Here is a 22,886-nt window from a genome sequence, read left to right on the forward strand (position 1 = left end):
CTCTTTTTTGGTTCCATATGAACTTTAAAGTAGTTTTTTCCAATTCTGTGAAGAAAGTCATTGGTAGCTTGATGGGGATTGCATTGAATCTGTAAATTACCTTGGGAAGGATGGCCATTTTCATGATATTGATTCTTCCTACCCATGAGCATGGAATGTTCTTCCATTTGTTTGTATCCTCTTTTATTTCCTTGAGCAGTGGTTTGTAGTTCTCCTTGAAGAGGTCTTTCACATCCCTTGTAAGTTGGATTCCTAGGTATTTTATTCTCTTTGAAGCAATTGTGAATGGGAGTTCACTCATGATTTGGCTCTCTGTTTGTCTGTTATTGATGTATAAGAATGCTTGTGATTTTTGCACATTGATTTTGTATCCTGAGACTTTGCTGAAGTTGCTTATCAGCTTAAGGAGATTTTGGGCTGAGACAATGGGGTTTTCTAGATATACTATCATGTCATCTGCAAACAAGGACAATTTGACTTCCTCTTTTCCTAATTGAATACCCTTGATTTCCTTCTCCTGCCTAATTGCCCTGGCCAGAACTTCCAACACTATGTTGAATAGAAGTGGCGAGAGAGGGCATCCCTGTCTTGTGCCAGTTTTCAAAGGGAATGCTTCCAGTTTTTGCCCATTCAGTACGATATTGGCTGTGGGTTTGTCATAAATAGCTCTTATTATTTTGAGATACGTCCCATCAATTCCTAATTTATTGAGAGTTTTTAGCATGAAGGGTTGTTGAATTTTGTCAAAGGCCTTTTCTGCATCTATTGAGATAATCATGTGATTTTTGTCTTTGGTTCTGTTTATATTCTGGATTACATTTATTGATTTGCGTATATTGAACCAGCCTTGCATCCCAGGGATGAAGCCCACTTGATCATGGTGGATAAGCTTTTTGATATGCTGCTGGATTCTGTTTGCCAGTATCTTATTGAGGATTTTTGCATCAATGTTCATCAAGGATATTGGTCTAAAATTCTCTTTTTTTGTTGTGTCTCTGCCAGGCTTTGGTATCAGGATGATGCTGGCCTCATAAAATGAGTTAGGGAGGATTCCCTCTTTTTCTATTGATTGGAATAGTTTCAGAAGGAATGGTACCAGCTCCTCCTTGTACCTCTGGTAGAATTCGGCTGTGAACCCATCTGGTCCTGGACTTTTTTTGGTTGGTAAGCTATTGATTATTGCCACAATTTCAGCTCCTGTTATTGGTCTATTTAGAGATTCAACTTCTTCCTGGTTTAGTCTTGGGAGGGTGTATGTGTTGAGGAATTTATCCATTTCTTCTAGATTTTCTAGTTTATTTGCATAGAGGTGTTTGTAATATTCTCTGATGGTAGTTTGTATTTCTGTGGGATCGGTGGTGATATCCCCTTTATCATTTTTTATTGCATCTATTTGATTCTTCTCTCTTTTTTTCTTTATTAATCTTGCTAGCGGTCTATCAATTTTGTTGATCCTTTCAAAAAACCAGCTCCTGGATTCATTTATTTTTTGGAGGGTTTTTTGTGTCTCTATTTCCTTCAGTACTGCTCTGATTTTAGTTATTTCTTGCCTTCTGCTAGCTTTTGAATGTGTTTGCTCTTGCTTTTCTAGTTCTTTTAATTGTGATGTTAGGGTGTCAATTTTGGATCTTTCCTGCTTTCTCTTGTGGGCATTTAGTGCTATAAATTTCCCTCTACACACTGCTTTGAATGCATCCCAGAGATTCTGGTATGTTGTGTCTTGGTTCTCGTTGGTTTCAAAGAACATCTTTATTTCTGCCTTCATTTCGTTATGTACCCAGTAGTCATTCAGGAGCAGGTTGTTCAGTTTCCATGTAGTTGAGCGGTTTTGAGTGAGATTCTTAATCCTGAGTTCTAGCTTGATTGCACTGTGATCTGAGAGATAGTTTGTTATAATTTCTGTTCTTTTACATTTATTGAGGAGAGCGTTACTTCCAAGTATATGGTCAATTTTGGAATAGGTGTGGTGTGGTGCTGAAAAAAATGTATATTCTGTTGATTTGGGGTGGAGAGTTCTGTAGATGTCTATTAGGTCCACTTGGTGCAGAGCTGAGTTCAATTCCTGGGTATCCTTGTTGACTTTCTGTCTCATTGATCTGTCTAATGTTGACAGTGGGGTGTTAAAGTCTCCCATTATTAATGTGTGGGAGTCTAAGTCTCTTTGTAGGTCACTCAGGACTTGCTTTATGAATCTGGGTGCTCCTGTATTGGGTGCATATATATTTAGGATAGTTAGCTCTTCTTGTTGAATTAATCCCTTTACCATTATGTAATGGCCTTCTTTGTCTCTTTTGATCTTTGTTGGTTTAAAGTCTGTTTTATCAGAGACTAGGATTGCAACCCCTGCCTTTTTTTGTTTTCCATTTGCTTGGTAGATCTTCCTCCATCCTTTTATTTTGAGCCTATGTGTGTCTCTGCACGTGAGATGGGTTTCCTGAATACAGCACACTGATGGGTCTTGAGTCTTTATCCAATTTGCCAGTCTGTGTCTTTTAATTGGAGCATTTAGTCCATTTACATTTAAAGTTAATATTGTTATGTGTGAATCTGATCCTGTCATTATGATGTTAGCTGGATATTTTTCTTGTTAGTTGATGCAGTCTCTTCCTAGTCTCGATGGTCTTTACATTTCGGTATGATTTTGCAGTGGCTGGTACCGGTTGTGCCTTTCCATGTTTAGCGCTTCCTTCAGGAGCTCTTTTAGGGCAGGCCTGGTGGTGACAAAATCTCTCAGCATTTGCTTGTCTGTAAAGTATTTTATTTCTCCTTCACTTATGAAGCTTAGTTTGGCAGGATATGAAATTCTGGGTTGAAAATTCTTTTCTTTAAGAATGTTGAATATTGGCCCCCACTCTCTTCTGGCTTGTAGGGTTTCTGCCGAGAGATCCGCTGTTAGTCTGATGGGCTTCCCTTTGATGGTAACCCGACCTTTTTCTCTGGCTGCCCTTAACATTTTTTCCTTCATTTCAACTTTGGTGAATCTGACAATTATGTGTCTTGGAGTTGCTCTTCTCGAGGAGTATCTTTGTGGCGTTCTCTGTATTTCCTGAATCTGAATGTTGGCCTGCCTTGCTAGATTGGGGAAGTTCTCCTGGATAATATCCTGCAGAGTGTTTTCCAACTTGTTTCCATTCTCCCCGTCACTTTCAGGTACACCAATCAGACGTAGATTTGGTCTTTTCACATAGTCCCACATTTCTTGGAGGCTTTGCTCGTTTCTTTTTATTCTTTTTTCTCTAAACTTCCCTTCTCGCTTCATTTCATTCATTTCATCTTCCAGGGCTGATACCCTTTCTTCCATTTGATCGCATCGGCTCCTGAGGCTTCTGCATTCTTCACGTAGTTCTCGAGCCTTGGTTTTCAGCTCCATCAGCTCCTTTAAGCACTTCTCTGTATTGGTTATTCTAGTTATACATTCTTCTAAATTTTTTTCAAAGTTTTCAACTTCTTTGCCTTTGGTTTGAATATCCTCCCGTAGCTCAGAGTAATTTGATCGTCTGAAGCCTTCTTCTCTCAGCTCGTCAAAGTCATTCTCAGTCCAGCTTTGTTCCGTTGCTGGTGAGGAACTGCGTTCCTTTGGAGGAGGAGAGGTACTCTGGTTTTTAGAGTTTCCAGTTTTTCTGCTCTGTTTTTTCCCCATCTTTGTGGTTTTATCTACTTTTGGTCTTTGATGATGGTGATGTACAGATGGGTTTTTGGTGTGGATGTCCTTTCTGTTAGTTTTCCTTCTAACAGACAGAACCCTCAGCTGCAGGTCTGTTGGAGTACCTGGCCGGCCGTGTGAGGTGTCAGTCTGCCCCTGCTGGGGGGTGCCTCCCAGTTAGGCTGCTCGGGGGTCAGGGGTCAGGAACCCACTTGAGGAGGCAGTCAGCCGGTTCTCAGATCTCCAGCTGCATGCTGGGAGAACCACTGCTCTCCTCACAGCTGTCAGACAGGGACATTTAAGTCTGCAGAGGTTACTGCTGTCTTTTTGTTTGTCTGTGCCCTGTCCCCAGAGGTGGAGCCTACAGAGGCAGGCAGGCCTCCTTGAGCTGTGGTGGGCTCCACCCAGTTCAAGCTTCCAGACTGCTTTGTTTACCTAAGCGAGCCTGGGCAATGGCGGGCGCCCCTCCCCCAGCCTCGCTGCCGACTTGCTGCTTGATCTCCGACTGCTGTGCTAGCAATCAGCGAGACTCCGTGGGCGTAGGACCCTCTGAGCCAGGTGCGGGCTATACTCTCCTGGGGCACCGTTTCCTAAGCCCGTCGGAAAAGCACAGTATTCGGGTGGGAGTGGCCCGATTTTCCAGGTGCCGTCTGTCACCCCTGGAAAGGGAACTCCCTGACCCCTTGCGCTTCCCGAGTGAGGCAGTGCCTCGCCCCTGCTTCGGCTGGCGCACAGTGCATTCACCCACTGACCTGCGCCCACTGTCTGGCACTCCCTAGTGAGATGGACACGGTACCTCAGATGGAAATGCAGAAATCACCCGTCTTCTGCGTGGCTCGCGCTGGGAGCTGTAGACCGGAGCTGTTCCTATTCGGCCATCTTTCTTCCTCATTTTCTCTTGCCACCACCATGTAAGAAGTGCCTTTTGCCTTCCGCCATGATTCTGGGGCCTCCCCAGCTATGTGGAACTGTAAGTCCAATTGAACCTCTTTTTCTTCCCAGTCTCGGCTGTGTCTTTATCAGCAGCAGACTAATACATGTACTCTTTGAATTTCATTGAAAGAAAAAGAGAAAAGAATCTTTATTAGTTTACTAGAGATGCCATAACAAATAATCACAAACTTCTTGGCCTAAAACAGCAGAAATGTATTCTCACTGTTCTGAGGCCCCAAGTCCAGAGTCAAGTTGTGGGCAGGGGCCACGATCCCTCCAACAGCTCTAGGAGAGGACCCTTTTTTGCCTCTTCCAGCTTCTGGTGGCTCCAGGATTCCTTGGCGTGTGGCTGCATAACTCCATTCTCTGCTTCCATCTTCACAGGTCCTTCTTCTCTTCCCCCTCTGTCTCTACTCCTCCATCTCTCATAAGGATACTTGTAATTGGATTTAGAGCCCACCAGGTTAGTCCAGAATGATCTCATCTCATGATCTTTAATTACATCTGCCAAGACCTTTTCTCCAAAGAAGGTTGCATTTGCAGGTATCGGGGGTTGTGGGACATACCATGTAGGGCACCACCATTCAGCCATTATCATTGCCAACTAGATTTTGAGGGGAAAACTCACCTATATGCTTCTTACACTTAAATATAAAATTGAAAGAAGAGAGATTGAAAAAAATACCATAGAACACTACTTAAAAAATATACTCTTTGAATTTTATATACTCTCCATATATTCACCTTTTCCAAAAGATGTACTTTAATTCTAAGATGAGGCAGGTTTTTAGGCAAGTTAGATGGTACACAGCATAACTAGACTGAAAGCCCCTTGAGGGCAAGGACCATGTCTGTGTTGTCCATTACTGAATCCCCAGCACAGAGTAAGTGCTCAGTGCTGGTGGAGTGGATGGGTGGGTGGATAGGAAAGGCAGTTGAAGAGATCGGGGCAGGGAAGCCTGTTTAGGAGCAGTCTCATCAGCACAGGAAAGCAGTCCTGAGGGGCTGGGCTAGCTTGCTGGTAGAAATGGGGAAAAGGGCATATGCAGAAGACTCTTCAGTTGCAACTTGGCAGGGGAGATTGACAGCTGAGTGGGAAGGAGGGAGGAGAGTAAGGAGCCCCAGGGTGAGGACACTTCCATTCTACGCAGAAATGGCAGAGCTGGGCAGGACTAGCAGGGTGGGCAGGAGACAACTTGGCTATGAGGAACCCAGCAGACTGGGCCAGCCTGCAGTTGGAGCATCACTGGGAGGCCAGGGCTGGAGGTGGAGGCTGGCAAGCCCTCGACATAGGAGCCCTGAGAGGGGAACTTTTCCCCAGGAGTCAAGAGGAAGAAGGGGAGGCTGTGGAGGGAGGACAGAACCACAGGAGATAGAGGAGACATTCAGAGCGTTGGGAGGATGGCAGGGAGGTGAGCAGGGTTGGAGAATCATAGGATCCTCCTAGGATTGGGCCCCTTTGCTGCCTGGAGGGCCAAAGGAGGGATTGGTATGGAGGGTTGCGGCTGGCAGACCCAAGGTCTCACGCTTCACAGAAACCAGGACAGGGGTGGCTCAGCCCCGGGAGTGGGGAAAACAGACACACAGAGGAGAGGGAAGACAGGGTGCAGGGTGGGGACTCCACAGTGAGGCATGCTCTCCTGAGCACATGTTCATTACTGACGTTTCTATCTGTCTTCTCATTTAATCCTGGAGACAACCTGCCTAGCAGGTCATAGCAGCCCCCCACCTTCCTCTTTTTTGTGACATACAAAAGTCACATAGCTAGATAGTAGCAGAGACAGGATTCAAAGCCACATCTGTCTGACTGTGCCCAGGCTGTTGACCACTCCTCCTTTTCAGGGCTGATGAGACCCATGCCCGTCTTCAGGACACCTGCACACAAAAGACCGCGAGTCTGCTTAGGAGCCTGCTGTGGCTTGGGGATAATTGGCGCACCTCATCACAGAAGCAACAGAATGGGACCTGTGTGCAGAGGCAGTGCCACTGAGTGCTGCAGGCCTCAGTCTCCACCTCCCCCTTCTCCCCTTTCTCTGCTCAGTAGGGCTCTTTCAGGAATCACTCCATCAGCCTTGGCTTCCAGCTCTGTGTTCGGGAACCTGACCAGCACTTGAGGTGTGGCTGCTACCCTCCATCAGCCTCCGCCTCAGGGGTGTGTGGGGATGAGGATGTGTTAGAAAGGGTGGCTTATGCTTTCCTGGCTCTGGCTCCATCTGAGTGAGTCCCCTCCATCCTGCAAAGCACCACTAATTAAGAAAGGTCTGTGGTCCTAGGACCCTGCCTGAGCCACTCTGAGCATGGTGTGTCTTCTGCAGGAGCAGCTGCCAGGCCCACGCAGGGCGCAACCGTTTCCGTGGGACAGGGTGCCTGGCTCACTGTCTGTGACACACACAGAGACCCCTCATTGTTTGTTGCCTGGAGATAAGTACCCCCGCCACCACACGGAACAGTGTAAACTCCCACCTCCCGAGTCAGCCCCAGCCATCCTTTCTTCCACACCCCATGTCCACTGTCAGCAGAGCCTTCAGCTCAACGTTTAAGACTCAACCGGAATCTGACCTCTTCTCCCCTCTCCTATTGCCCCAGTCAGTGCCAGCATGTGGTCCTAGTTACTGCGGGGAGTGAATGGGGGTGGGTGGTTGTCTCTAGTGGGCTCCCTGCTGCCACACCATCCCTGTGGGCTGCTCTCGACACAGCAGCCGGAGGGAGCCTGTTGGGCTGTGGCTACAGCTGCCTGGCCACCACACACAGGCCCAGGTGGAGCTCTTAGCCTGGGTTCTGGGTGGAGGTCCAGCTGCCTCTCCTGCATGCCCTGCTGCTCTGCCTGCTGTCCTCCAGCCCTCTGCCTGGATGGCTCTTCCCAAGACCCTCGTGACTTGGCCTGCACCTTCCTCGGGCCTGGGCTTTCCTTCATACCTACTCACTGACAGTTCAGACCCCAAGTGCCAGCCCTCTTCTCTCTTCACCTGCCTCTGTGTTTACCTCCACGCTTGGCACCGTCTGCCATGCTCCATATGTTATTCCTCTCCCTACTAGGATGTGATGAAGGCAAGGGTTTTGTGCATTTCATCTCCTGCTGAATGGGGCTTGTCACGCAGCAGGCCCCTCAATAACATATGACGGTAGATGAATGAATTTTTCTGTTTTTTTTTACCCCCTTTACCAAATTTGATTTGGAGAAGCTCTCTTAGTATTTCCTCTTCCTTTAAAAAAAAAAAAAAAAAAAAACAACTCTGGACTGTTCTAGGGAAAGGGGATAGGAGGTAGAGAGGAAGGAGGCAGGAGCCCCACACTTCTGCTCTGATTCAGAAGAATTTGATTCCATTCTGAACTTGATCAAAGGTGCTCCTATATGTGGCTGTCACAGGGCACGCACGGGCACAGGCACACCATTCTCCTCCATTCCTTGTCTGAAGCCCAGCTGTAGGTCACAGTGATTCTCCCACATCCCACTTTGCTACATTGGCTCAAATCTCTGAGATAGATTTGTCTTTTCTTTTGTAAGTTCTGAAATAAAAGCCATGTGAATTCCTTGATCCATAATTCCTTTAATCAAAAGTAGCCCTTGGATTTTTTTCTTTTTTTTGCTTTTTTTTTTTTTAATCAGGGTCTCACTTTGTTCCCCAGGGTAGAGTGCAGTGGCACTCTTGAGCTTAAATAATCCCTTCCGGCCTCAGTCTTCTAAGTAGCTGGGACTACAGGTACATACCATCATGCCCAGCCAAAAAAAACAAAAAAAAAACAAAAAAAAAACTTTTTTTTTTTTTTTTTTGGAGAAATGGGTCTTGCTTTGCTGTTCAGGCTGGTCTCAAACTCCTGGCCTCAAGCGATCTTCATGCCTTGGCCTCCCAAAGTGCTGGGATTACAGGTTTAAGCCATCACACCCAGCATAGCCTTTGTTAATAGTCACTTATGTATTCTTCTAGGAAAAAATAATACATAATACCAGCATAAATGTATATCCATTCAAAGTGGACATGAACAGAATCATGGTAGGCATATTATTCTATAATTTATTAGTATAATTTGAAAATCTTCTATATTAGTCCATATAGATCTACCTCATTGTTTTTAATTTTATTTTATTTTATTTTATTTTATTTATTTTATTTTTTTTTGAGATGGAGTCTTACTCTTGTCGCCCAGGCTGGAGTGCAGTGGTGCAGTCTTGGCTCACTGCAACCTCTGCCTCCCAGGTTCAAGTGATTCTCCTGCCTCAGCCTCCCAAGTAGCTGGGATTACAGGCACACGCCACCACACCCAGCTAAGTTTTTTTGTATTTTTAGTAGAGACGGGGTTTTGCCTTGTTGACCAGGCTGGTCTTGAACTCCTGACCTCAGGTGATCTGCCCGCCTCAGGCTCCCTAAGTGCTGGGATTACAGGTGTGAGCCACCGCGCCTGGCCTACCTTGTCGTTTTTAGCAACTGCTTAGTATTGTATTGAACGTATGTAGTGTGTCATATAGACCTAACCCCATACTGACAGGTATCAGTTTTAGTTATGACAGTATTGCACTGAATATTCCTATACATCCTGACACACCTGCAATAATACTTGTATAGCATGTATCTGGCAGTGCATTGTAGATTAAAGGAGCATGGGCATTTAAAATTTTGTTAGATATTGCCAAGTTGACCTTTGTTTTTTGTTTCTTTGGTTTTTTAAATTTTTTTGAGACAGTCTTTCCCAGGCTGGAATGCAGTGATGTGATAGCTCACTGCAGCCTCGACCTCCTGGGCTCAACCAATCCTCCCAACTCAGCCTCCCTGAGTAGCTAGGCCCACAGCCATGCGTCAAGACACTTAGCTTATTTTGTTTGTTTTTTGTAGAGATGGAATCTCACAGTGTTGCCCAGGCTGGTCTCAAACTCCTGGGCTCAAGCAATCCACTCCTTAAGTTTGGATTACAGGTGTGAGCCACTGCATCCAGCCCATGTTGACCTTTAAATGGTTACACTAGTTCATTCTTCTGGGATGTTTTTCCTCAAACTTTTTATTCAAAAAATATTAAACTTACAGAAAAGTATTAAACTTACAGAAAAGCCTAAATAATAGTGTAATAAATAGCCAAATATCTTTCACCTAGGTTCACCAGTATTGTGATGCTACATGTTTTCGTTTGCTCAGGCTGCCATAACCAGATATCACAGAATGGGTGGCTTCAACAATAGACACTTATTTTCTCACAGTTTCTGGAAGCTGGAAGACCACAATGAAAGTGTCAGCGGGTTGGGTTTCCTTCAAGGCCTCTCTCCTTGGCTTGCAGATGACCATCTTCTCAGTGTTCTTGCATGGTCTTTTCTTGCTGCACTCACACATCTGTGTCCTAATCTCCTCCTCTTATAAGGATACCAGTCATATGGGATTAGGGCCCGCCCACATGCTCTCATTAAACCTTAATTACCCCTTCAAAGGCCCGGTCTCCAAATAGTCTTGCTCTGAGGTGCTGTGGGTTTGGACTTCAACAGATGACTTTGGAGGAGCTGGCACAATTCAGCCTATAATACCACATTTGCTTCTCTTTATATATATATATATATATATATATATATATATATATATATATGTATGTATGTATAATTATAACATTTATTATATAATTTGTTATATTATTTATAATTATAAAACCACTTATAATGTAATACATTTATTATACATAATTATAATGTATAATATATTCCCCCAAACCACTCAGAAGTAAATTGCAGCCACTCTGTTACTTCAGCATGCATCTCCTAGGAACAAGGACATGCCCCTCAGGTTATATTTGAAGTCCTTTATTTTATAGTGATGGGGATAGATTCCCCTGAAGCAGAAGGAGAAATGAGCATGCAGTGGCTCTGGCCCTGACGGGGGGTGTTCCCTCCAAACGGTTTTGTCCTGGCCTAGTTTTCTCCTGTCTACTTCCTGAGTTCCAGTCCCCAAGTGAGACCTGGCATGCTTAAGGGAAGGGGCCTCCTGCTTCCAAGAGCTGTTCAGGCAAGCAGAACCTCTTGGCCTCGACTCCATATTCTCTGGCATTGAGGTTTGGGATCTGTGATGTGTCAAAGAGATGACAGAGCTCCTCACAACTTCACCTGCTCGTTGATCTCTCTCTGAACATGTCTTGTTACTGCAATTCTTTGTATAGGCAGTCCTTGCCTGGCAAATGCAGACTGCCTGTGTTTATTCAGAGAGTAGGGTTTACTGTCTTGGCTACCATTTTCTCCTTCCCTGTCTCCCTTCTCCTCCTGCACTCTCGCTGGCAGCTCAGGACTCTGCCAGAAGTTGGTTCTTTCCTGCCACCAGGAGTAACAAGGCATCTTCTGTGGGCTTGCAACAGCATCTGTTTCTTCCTCAGTACTTTTCTGTGGGAAAATATCACAAAGGAAGCACTTTCAGTGTTTGTTTTAGTAGATAGAATCATTGTGGAAGTACTTGCCTAGCACCTCAATGGAGGATACGTAGCTTCAAAACTTTTCATTTCCTCTTGTTCAGGCCATCGTGTCTACAGACCCAAGATTCAGACATAAATCGGGCAAGTTCTTTGCTATCCAAGGCCAATCAGGTTGTTGCTGAATGAGTGCCCAGACATCCACTGTCTGCTCAATTAACAGAGCTTCTTTTCTTTTCTTTTCTTTTTTTTTTTTTGACTCTCACTCTGTGGCCCCGACAGGAGTGCAGTGGTGCAGTCTTGGCTCACTGCAGCCTCAACCTCCTGGGCTCAAGTGATCCTCCCACCTCAGCTTCCGGAGGAGCTAGAACCAGAGGTGTGTGCCACCACACACGGCTACTTTTTAGAAACTATTTCGTAGAGACGTGGTCTCACTCTGTCACCCAGGCTGGTCTCGAACTCCCAGGCTCAAGCGATCCTCACGCCTCAGCTTCGCAAAGTGCTGGGATTACAGGCATGAGCCACCACACCCGGCCATAGAGCTGCCTTTCTAAAACTTAGTCCCAACATGTCTTTGACTCTGCTTAGAACTCTTCCCTGGCTTCTCCTTTCCTACAGGATTCGTTCCAGTTTCCTTGGCCCAGCATTCAAGACCCTCCCTCATCTGGCCCCTGCTCAATTTGTCACCCTGTTACCTGCTGCTCCCCCAGGAGGTTCTCTTGTTACCTATTGTATTAAAGCCAAATTAAATAAGGCCAGACACACTCTGCCATGCTTTGTCCCTGTACCTATTGGCTTGTGATGTTCCCCAGAATGTATCTTTTCTCCCCTCCCTTATCCATTTGCCAAATTCTTACCCAGCCTTCAGGGCTTGGCTCGACCGTCCCCCATCAGTAAAGTCTCTTCTTCACCGGAAGATGGAAGACATACAAACACTTCGGTCCCCACTGCAGGGTTGGCCATCCTTCCCTTGTGCCATCATTCTGCCACAGACTTCACTCTTCTGTAGCACGTGTCACACTGTATGTGATATGTATGTGTCTAGCCCCCTGGTTGCAAGACAACTGGTTTTATCTTTGTATCCTTAGTGCCTGGGTTGGAGTAGGCACTCAGTAAATGTTTGAGTTGATGATGGATTTGTCCTTGGATAGAGCACATCCTGAAGTTAGAAGCAGCTGCGTTCCACTTTGTCATTACCAATCCTTATCTGAGTGAGCCTTGTGTGTCACAAAGGGAAAAATACAGTTTTCCACATGTTATGAGGAGTCCTTCTCCCTAAGTGTCCAGTTCTAAAGAGTCCATACCAATCATCAGCAACACAGGACCTCAGTGACCTTCGCAGGGCTTACTGTATGTTGTTACGTGTTGAAAGAGTGTGTGTATTACCTTGGTTATACACACAGTGAGTAGACTGATAACCCAGCTTGTTACGTGCATCTTGCTTTATGTTACTTCTTTGGAAAACTACTGATGTCTGTCTTTTCTTTCAGTCAAACGCTTCAGAGAACCAAAGCATGAAAGACGTCCGTGGAGGATATGGTATGTGTTTAGGTATTAGTTCATTCTGGAGTGCTTTTGACTATGTTGGGGGTCTTGGGGCTGGGGGTGGGGTATGGTGTTGGAGTGGGGAGGGCATGGAATGTGAGAAATGATACATAATATAATGTATCTGGAATCCCTGAATTAAATTCATTAGGAACTATGTATATTATGAAAGCATTTCTGTTTCTCCAGGTAACTTTTGATCCTATCTTTATTTTAGAATCACTCTGCTTCCACTTCTAGAAGATGGAAGATACACAAATACATCAGTCCCCGATGCTGGCTCCTTCATGTGTGTCTACCTGTTGTTAGATTTGGTTTAAATTCCTGGATTCTGTAGTCTGTATGTGCAAGCAAAAACTAACCTAAATTTGGAGATCAAACATAGCATATAAATGCTCCTCTCTCCAAACGAGTCTTTCTTGGTCCTAGCATAAAGGAAAACTATTTCTCTACTCAAAATACTTCTGACACCAAATATATGAGGGTTTTCTTCCCCCAGCATCAACCAGCTTTCCAACTCTGCAAATACCACTTGGGTGTTCCATAATTTAATTCACTTCTGACACTTAACTACCTGGAGTTAGAACAGAATCCACAGGTTAAGGGCTCAGTCCCACAAACTGCCCCCTTCTTCAATGCCAGTTGCAAGTAGTGGGGTCCTCAGGGTATCCACATTTCTGCCCAACTTTGCTATAAAGTCAGGGGTTCCCACAACCCCCACTTCCCTACTAAGGTTCAGTAATTTGCTAGAACGGCTCATAAAACTCAGGGTAACAATTATTTACATTTACTGATTTATTATAAAGGACACAGGTGAACGCTAGATGAAGAGGTGCATAGGGCGAGGTCCAGAAGGGTCCTGAGCACAGGAGTTGGGGTGTGCCCCTCTCTCAGCATGTGGATGTGTTCACCAAGCCGGAAGCACTCCAAATCCCATTGTTTAGGGATTTTTATGGAGGGTTCATCATGTAGGCATGATTGATTGTTAACTCAGTCTCCAGCCCCTCCCTTCTCCCTGGAGGGTGGGGGATTAGGGCTGAAAGTTCTAAGTTTCTAATCATGACTTGGTCCTTTTGGTGACTAGCCCCATCCTGAAGCTATCCAGGAGCCCACTAAGACTTGCTTCATTAGAGCAAATTTCCTTTCATTAGAGCAAATTTCCTGTCTTCCGGGAAATTCCATGAGGTTTAGGTGCTCGTATCAGGACCAAGGCCAGAGACCAAATACTAAAACAAAAACTCCTCTTAGCACCTCTGTTACTCAGGAGATTACAGATGTTTTAGGAGCTCTGTGTCGGAAACCAGGACAGAGACCAAATACATATATTTCTTAAATAGACTTTGATATATATATCAAGCATATATTTATTTCACAGAGGATGATCCTGCAGTCACAATTTTTCCTTAGTAAAATGGTGGTACAGCTTCAGAAGCAGGTTCTAAAGACAAAACTCCAAAATAATACATCACTTGGAAGGATACAGTCAGCTCTTCAAGACAGCACTGTGTCCACAAGAAGCTGCCTGTTTTAGGCTGCCTTGGGCTTCTACCTTTCCTAACAAAATAGCCATTTTATTCTTCAGAGGAAACGTCAGTAATCACTGTGATAAAATTTTTAAGCGTGTTCTTGCTTGTTCTTAAACGTGTTGCTGGCGAATTTGATAATTCTTTTTATTTTCCCCCCGTTGATTTTTGTCAAACCCTGTTAACTTTAGAATGTGTGACTCCCACCTCAGGGCTGGGGCAGGACCTGGTGGAGACCTATCTTTGGGGCTCTGTGAGTCTTACATATGTTGTCCTTTGGTAACTCCTCCTTTCCAGTGAGTCTAGGGAATGATTTTCCAGCCACCGTCACTGGGTTGGTCTGGATAATATCTGCAGTCCTGAGACCCTGCCCAGCTGGGCGGCTGTGAGAGACAGCCATGACCAAGAGGTGCCTCGACCACAGAGGAGAGTGGCTGCCTGGTGCTGGTGGTGGAGAACATGCCGAAGGCACACGCTGTCTCCACCATGCTTCTGTCACATAGGTGGGGGATAGCTCCTCTCAGAGATTAACGCCCTTGTTTTTTCTTTTTTGAAATGCTTACCATCTAGTCCAAGGGCTGGCACACTACAGCCCGCAGGCCCGGTGTGTATGATTGTAATAGCTGTGTCTATGACTGCATCATTCTCTAGTGGCAGGGCTGAGGAATTGAGACAGAGATCGTATGGCGCACAAAACCTCAAATATTTATTCTTTGGTCCTTTACAGAAAAAATTTGCCTACCCTAATCTAGCCCACTGTTTAAATGGCAGCAGCTGAAATTTCTTTAGGGAATCCAGCTGCAGTACTGAATTTGTGCACATCTTGTTAATTTCACACATAATTTAGGTCATTTTGGGTGAAGTTGAATGGGAGCTCTTTAAAATAGAGGCACCTTGGGCTTCATCACAAAGCAGTGATTGAGCATTTTATTTTGAAGTAAGAAAAAAATTTAAAACAGATTTTAAATATCAATCCTTGACCTTTTAGGGATTTCAAAGGCAATGTTATTGAAGGCTTTGAAAGGTGGCTGAGATGCCAAGCCTGAGTTAGTGCTTAAGGCCCCAGGAAGACATGACCAGTGATTGGAAGGTTGGGGTGGCTTTCTTCCTGTTTCAGTCTTCTCGTTTTCCTCAAATTGGATATTGCCCTCCTGTCAGGCTAATAACCAGTGTTGGTTTATTTTGTACAGGTTTTTAGACACTTCCAAACAAGCCATAGGAATGCTGTTCATCCACTTTGCAAATGTATACCTAGCAGATCTCACTGAAGAGGACCCTTGTTCACTGTAAGTGGCCCCTATTTGAGTGCAAACATCAGCTGCCCCTCCATTGAAAATATAAGCTGGCCTTGCTTTCTGCTGCTGGTCCTGCTCCCTCTGGCTTGAGGAGAGGGTGCTCCCCTTTTCCTATGTGCTCCCCTGAGAGACCATCCTGTACATGCTGTCCTGGAGCTCACATACACAGCTATCAGTTGGCTTGTAGGGCTTTGCGTGGTGACACTTCCCTGTGCACTGGCTTTCTGTTCATCAATCCAAGTTCTGTCCTTTGATTTTCTAGTGTCCTTATGTCTCCCAGTTTCCAAGCCGCCCCTGGCAAGGAAGGATAATGCTCTATAGGAGTGTCTCTGCGCTGGAACCAGGACATACTGGGGCTCCTCTGTGGCATCAGCCATTCAGGGTCAAAACTGTTGTTGACCCTCATTGACCTCTTCCACCTTATCATTGCAACGTGCCTTCCATGCAGCCCCCAGAGCAATCCATCTGTGACCTCAATCCGGCCATGATATTCTGTCCTCTTTGCTGATGGCACCCACATAGTGCTTCTCTTAGCAGGTGGAGTGGCAGAGGAGGCTTGCCTACCTTATCCTGGCCCCATCTTCTGCCTCCCTTCGTCCTCATAGCAGCCTGCCATATATTAATGGAGACTTTGATTATCCCCATTTTACAGTTGTGGAACTGAGGCACAGAGAGGTTATATATACTGTAAGTTCACACCGCTCAGGAGTCATGGAGCCCAGCCAGTCTGGCTTCCAGGGCCCACATGATGCTTTGCTGTCTGTCAGAATCATCTGTGTTGAGGATGGAACATAGAACTTTCTCTCTTTATTCCCAAGGCGTGGCACACAGTAGACTTGTAATTGTTTGCTAAGTGAATGAATGAAAGTAAGGTCTGTATGTACATCACATGTCCTTGTTCTCGCAGGCGTGAGATGCTCTCTCTGGACATAAAGTATCTGAGAGCAGCATAGCCTCAGGCCAGAGAGAAATTGCCTTGGAAGCAGTTGCTGCTCCTGCCATCTGTGGTCTGAGAGTGACCCCTTGTGATTTTACAGAGGAAGAGCAGGCAGGAGAAATGCCCCCTGCATCTTTGCACTGGTTTTCCTGCTGACCTACCCTAGCACAGGCTGCGCCCTCTGGCATCAGAGTGCTGTGTGCACATCACCAAAGCTCCAGCCCGGGATAGGAGGCTGTGAGGCTACACAAAATGTCTCAAGCCTCAGCAACGGGAAAGCTCACCACACCTGGAGTGTGTGGTGTCCTGCAGCTTACCTGCAAGGATTTCAGAGCTACATGGTATCGCAGAGGGTCAGTACTGGACCCAGTGCCCTTGTCTCCCACTCTGTCTACCATAGAGAGCTGGGGCTTGTGGTCAGTAGTGCTCAGCTGGATCTGGGTACAAGGCCCTCAAGAGAGGGTGAGTGGAAAAGGGCCTTTCTTTTTTGAGAGAAAAGATTTTGTGTCAGATGGAAACAGACAAGAACACAGTCCATGTGGCATGCCCTTCAGAGCCTCCTCCTCTCACTCCCCCAGTTATCTTGCCTTTTCCCATGGGGAGTAAAGCTCTCTAAAGTGTAGGCTGGGCGCGGTGGCTCAGGCCTGTAATCCCAACACTTTGGGAGGCCGAGGCGGGCAGATCCCTTGAGGCCGGGAGTTCAAGATCAGCCTGGCCAACATGATGAAACCCTGTCTTTACTAAAAATACAAAAATTAGCTGGGTGTGGTGGTGGGTGCCTGTAATCCCAGCTACTCGGGAGGCTGAGGCAGGAGAATCACTTGAACCCAGGAGGCGGAGGCTGCAGTGAGCTGAGATTGCACCACTGCACTCCAGCCTGGGCAATAGAGGGAGACTCCATCTCAAAAAAAAAAAGTGTAAAAATATTACTTATGCTTGACTGCAGATGGGGATGGGCAAAGGCCATGTGGCCCTGCTGTCTTTGTCTGTGAAACCCGAGAGGCTGTTTTCCTGAACCTCTGGTGCAGCAGCACTGTTCTGGGCCTCCTGGGCTGGACTGTTAGGGAGTGAGCAGAATCATTGCATAGATGTTTCTGTCATCAGCTAAGTTCTGTTTCCTGTTGTTTTCCCTGGCTGCTTCCAGGTACTCTGTCTTCCATTGAACCTTCACCTGGCAGAAGCACTGGCAGGTTTTTGTTTTGTTTTGTTTTGTTTTTTTGAGACAGAGTCTTGCTGTGTCACCCAGGCTGGAGTACAGTGGTGCGATCTCAGCTCACTGCAACCTCCACCTCCCAGGTTCAAGTGATTCCCCTGCCTCAGCCCCTGAGTAGCTGGGACTACCGGTGCGTGCCAGCACGCCCAGCTAATTTTTTTGCATTTTCAGTAGAGACAGGTTTCACTGTGTTAGCCAGGGTGGTGTCTATCTCCTGACCTCGTGATCCACCCGCCTCGGCCTCCCAAAGTGCTGGGATTAGAGGCGTGAGCTACCGCACCCAGTCAGCACTGGCAGTTTTAAAGTGTCTTTGTCCCTCACTCACCTCCCTCAGGTGGTCCCACTCCTGATGAGCTTCGGCACATGGTTGGGGGGCACCTGGAAGTGACAGCTACACTGGCACATGAGGGCTCCCAGCCCCCAGAACAGGCCCAAACAAATGCTGGGTCAATCCGCTTCCCTCAGGCCACCCTGCATCAGCCATGACCTCTGGCCCCGTGGCTTCTGCCATGACCATGCGTGTGCCCTGTCCTCACAGGTACCTCATCAACTTCCTCCTGGATGCCACCGTGGGCATGCTGCTCATCTACGTGGGGGTGCGCGCCGTCAGCATCCTGGTGGAGTGGCAGCAGTGGGAGTCCCTACGCTTCGGCGAATATGGTAATGTGCTGTGGATGCCGGACAGGGCGTGAGGGAACTGCTGGAGGTCTCTGCTCCTTGCCCCATGCGGCCCACCAGGCAAACAGATCCAGAAATGGCTGGGGAGCTGCCATTGTCTCTTCTTTGTGGTAGAGGGGGCTGTTCTGGGTTTCAGCACACCCTCCTGTGGATGTGGGTGCCTGCTTTACCACCAAGGCCCTCACCTTATGGCAGGGAAGGTGGCAGGAGGCAGGAGACACTAGATGCAGATAGAGGGCCGAATATCTGCTCCTTCTAATAGAAGACACCAGCAGTCCCACACACAGGGCCACAGGGCCTCTTCATTCCGCCAAGCTTCCTGTAGAGCTCACACCACCTGCCTACCAGGTTAAAGAGATGGGGCAGCTCTCATTTTTTGAAGGTGTTCAGTAATGAGGTGGCAAGCCCTGCCCCTCTTTCTCCTGCACATCTTGTCCTGTTGCTAGGCCATTCCACACGGCTGGTACTGGAGGGCACCTTCTTCAGGCCCTCACTGCCCTCTGAGGTTTCAGGACAGAGTTAGGGGTAACATCAGCTCTCTCCCACCCTCACAGCTGGCCTCAGGTGTCTGCAGACAAAAGCTCCTCTTCCAGGTAGAGCAGCATCAGTGGAGCCTTTGCCTTGAGAGGGCCACAGAGGACAAGAGGGAGGGAAAGCGGATGGAATTCGGGATCCCCACTCTCCTGTCCTGGTCATGCCTCCCAAAGAGCTCATGGCTGTGGGCTTAAGGGCCACTCACTTCTAGATGGCTGAAGATTCACAAGGCACTGACAGTTTAAAAGGGGAGCCCTTTCATGGAGCTGGCTATGAGTGCCTTGGGTATTTCCAGAAATGTTAAGTAATTGTTTGTCTCCGTTGAGGGGAGATGAGCTCAGGGGAGGGCTTTTCTTAGCCCCGTTACTTGATGCCTGATGAGTCACTGACTTAAGATAGTGTCCAACACACAGCGTGTGCCTCCTGTGGCTCCAGGGAAGGCTTCTGAGAAGCTGCGAGTCATTGAGTCCTCAGCTGCAGAACAGAAATGGACCACAGTGGGGGGACCAGCACAGCATCATCTTCATTTATAGAATGGGCACCCATAGGAGTTAAGTGACACACAAAGCTCACCCAGCCAGTGCATGGCTATGGGAGCCTAGGGCTGCTGCACCAGGATACCTAAACCCTCCCACCACCCCCACAAACAGTGCTCACAACTACTCCTTTGCAGTTGAGATCCCTTCTAGAAGGCGTGGCTCCCACCTCTACTATAGCTGACTAGTGCTAAGGTGAATCCGCCACAGTCTGTCAGGTGCCGCTCAGTGACCTGGGAGTGAAGATCAGGTCTGGTTCGGATACACCAAGCATTAACGCTACCAGCTGTTCCCTCACATTTTGTCTTCATCCCCAAGGGTGGATGGAAAGGAAGAAGGCAGTGGTTGTGTTTCAGCCTCCTTCTCAATCTCTTGGCCTGCCTCGGCCCCTGCCCCTGGGTCATCCCACCACTGCCTTTGGGAGCCAGAGTCTTCAAGCCAGAATGTCTCCAAATAAAGCTGCGGGGACCATCCTGAGTCCTCCCCAGGCTGAGGAAGGATAGCTTGTCTGCACAGTTACCTGTTGTTTTCTATTTCCATCCATTTCTGTTGTTTTCTATTGCTACTGTAACAGATTTCCGCAAACTTCATGGCACAAATTGAAACAACACAAGTTGATTATCTTTTTTTGTTCAGAAGCCTGCCATGGGTCTCACTGGGCTAAAGTCCCACTGTCAATGGGGCTGGCTTCTGGAGCCTCTGGGAAGATTGTTTTCTCGCCCTTTCCAGCCTCTAGAGTCTGCCTGTAAGCCTTGGCTCGCGGCCCCTCCCTCCATCTTCAAAGCCAACAAGTCGCTGGGTTTATCCCACATCGAGTTGCCCTGACTTCCTGCGGCCTTCCACTTTAAAGTGTCTTTGTGATTACATTGGCCCCACCTGGACACTCAGAACACGCTCCCTGTCTTAAAGTCAGCTGACTAGCAGCCATAATTCCATTTGCAGCCTCAATTCCCCTTTGCTGTGTGATGCTGCACACTCACAGGTTCCAGGGATTTGGATGTGGGCAACTGTGTGGGGCTGTTGTTCCGCTTCCCACACCTGTTATCCTGCCCATCCATTTGAGGCAGAGGTCCCCACAGCTCTCTTCTCATGTAAATGAAGAAGAGGGGCTTATTTTTCTAGGATATGTCTTTTGTTCCTAGAAGAGAAGGCCAAGAGTTTGCTGATGAGAATGTGGGACTCAGGGAAATAAGCCACACAGCCCCGGTGGTTGAGACCAGATCCAGGTGACGCATGGTATCTGCACTGTGATTACCAGGCCACTCTTTCCCATGTGGGAGCCCTGATATCTGGGTCACGGTGCTTCACGGGTCTTGCTGCCCGTCCCTGGCCAAACTCTCCCTTTTGGAAGCCTCTTGCCACAGATGTGTTCCCTCCTTTTGGCCCCTATTGCTGTGACTTCTACTGAGGAAATAATTAAACCCAAACAAAACACCCACATGCCTGAGGTTATTCATTGTAGTGAAAAGCAAGACATACAAGGGCCGGGTGCAGTGGCTCACACCTGTCATTCCCAGCACTTTGGGAGGCTTAAGCGGGGAGGATCACTTGAGCCCAGGAGCTTAAGACCAGCCTTGGAAACAAAGCAAGACCCCGTCTCTACAAAAAAAATTTTTTTTAAATTAGCCAGGCACAATGACATGCATCCTTAGTCCCAGCTACTTGGGAGGCTGAGGCAGGAGGATCACCCAAGCCTAGGAGTTTGAGGATGCAGTAAGCCGTGTTCATGCCACTGCGCTCCAGTCTGAACGACAGAGTGAGACCCCATCTCTAAGAAAACAATAACAGCAGTGACAAAGCAGGACATACCACACTGCCTGGCATGTCTGTCCTTTAAAGAGGAGACTGTGGGGGACATTTGAAAGACTCGCAAGTGAAACAGGAATCAGGAAACACAGCAGCCACGTGTGCTTCTCCCAACGGTGGCTGCGTGAGATCTGGGTTCCCAGAGGAAATGGTGTGCCAGACAGGGTCACAGGTGCTTTTTCTCTTTTCTCACGTTTGCGAACTTTCTTATTTTAGCATCTAAAGAGGCAGCTGCAGCTAAGTTGTGTAGCAGAAACCTAGAACACTGGGGCAACATGAGGCGTATGGGAGGAAAAGCATTTTCCTCCTTGTCAGTCACTTAAAACTGAAGAGCAGATGGAGTGAGCACACTGAGCGAGCGGACATCCTTCCATAGTAAATAAGCGGTGCCGCGCGCTCTGCTGGCTCCCGAACACTCCAGTCCTCGCAGAGAGATTTCCTAGTGGCGCTTTCTGTCCAGCTATCCTCAAACCTACTTAATGGTTTCTCACAAATAAGTTCATCTGTTGTTTTGAGAACTGTTCTTGATAAGGTTAGGTGACTTACCGAAAGGAAAAGGATTGCAAAACTCATTAACAACCTAGCAAGGAGGGATTATGCTTATGAAATGGGTTTTTTGCCTCAAATGTCTCTTATCCCTTAAGTGAAAGTAGAAGGGAAGACCTCAGAAGAGGCAACTGATGTGTTTCTGCCACACTTCTCCCAGGGTTTTCCAGAAAAGGGAATGGCCTGGTGTTTTGTCCATTGCAGCTGCATAAAGTCATTCCCTTGTGTACAGCTGACAGGCTTGGGCAGGGCGTGGGCCTCCAGCACGGGTGCCCAAACAGGGATTGCTGCAGAAACAATAAAGTCAAATGAGAAGCTGGAGATTTCTCTTTGGACCAAGTTATCTTCTCACAGCCTGGATTACGGCCTTTGCCCCCCCAGCCCCCTGCCCCACCGCCGCCCCCAAAATGCTACCCTGTTGTACCCCCTCTTCTGACCAGCTGTGATAAGGCAGCTCTGGCAGAACTTCCAGGGTGAGCCCCAGGCGGCCTTCCCACATCCCACTCTCCCCTGGGTCTCCCACTTTGGGGAGGCCTGTGTGGCTCCCAGGAGCCACCCTAGGGTTCTTCATATCACAGGATCATTCCCTGGAGGGGCTGGTCTTCTCTCCATTCAAAATGTCCTAGAGGCATTCCAGGGCCTGCACATCCCCAGCTTGGACTATTAGGTCCCTCGGTTTCTCAAGCATGGTGACTGAAGGGGTCCCAGATGGACCTTTGTCACAGCCCTGGGCCCTGGCCCATCCCTTCCACCTCCTTGCCCCAAGGACTTCTCTCTTCACTTCCTTGTACCTGGCCAAGGTGTTTGGGGTGACCCGTGCTGGACAGTCAGAGTCCAAATTCCTCCAGAGTCACGTTTCTGCTCTCAAGAGGCTGAGGTATCAGGGACGGCCCGGGGAGTTGGGTAAGGGATGGGAGGTGGGGAGGTGGGAGACAAACAAAGCGACTGGGTCCTGCTTCATCATCCACAAACATCAGTCCACTCATGGGCAGAGAAGGGAGGGGCAGCCCCGCCGTCACTGGAAAAATCAACAACGGATAAGAATAGCAGTCTTGCTTCATACAGCTTCTGCTGCCAGCAGGCAGAAAGAACAGCTTTTCTGAGCTCCAGCAATGAGCACTTCCTAACTTTAGTGCTTTTTAATCCTATCTTAGAATCTCTTAAAAGAAAGGCCATTTTAGTATCTTCAAATAAGGAATTCTCTGATTTTATTTAAAATACTGCATTTGTCTGTTAAGGATGAGGTAATCCTTTGGACTTTTGGCGGGGGGCTCATTAAGTACCTTTAGAGCCAGGGTTCTGGGGTGCGTGTGGGGGAGTGGGGT

The 22,886-nt window shown here is 47.4% G+C and overlaps 1 protein-coding gene across 1 annotated transcript in view; it reads left to right on the top strand.

Moving 5' to 3' along the window:
• Positions 1–22,886, top strand: part of STIMATE (STIM activating enhancer) — a 67,070-nt gene that overhangs the window by 35,935 nt on the left and 8,249 nt on the right. The window contains exons 2-4 of the mRNA XM_009238918.4: positions 12,439–12,487; positions 15,207–15,302; positions 18,000–18,121. Of these exons, the coding sequence (XP_009237193.3) occupies positions 12,439–12,487; positions 15,207–15,302; positions 18,000–18,121 (267 nt within the window). The remainder of the gene's footprint in view (positions 1–12,438; positions 12,488–15,206; positions 15,303–17,999; positions 18,122–22,886) is intronic.

The sequence above is a fragment of the Pongo abelii genome, chromosome 2 (assembly GCF_028885655.2).
Source record: "Pongo abelii isolate AG06213 chromosome 2, NHGRI_mPonAbe1-v2.0_pri, whole genome shotgun sequence".
Taxonomy (NCBI): Eukaryota; Metazoa; Chordata; class Mammalia; order Primates; family Hominidae; genus Pongo; species Pongo abelii.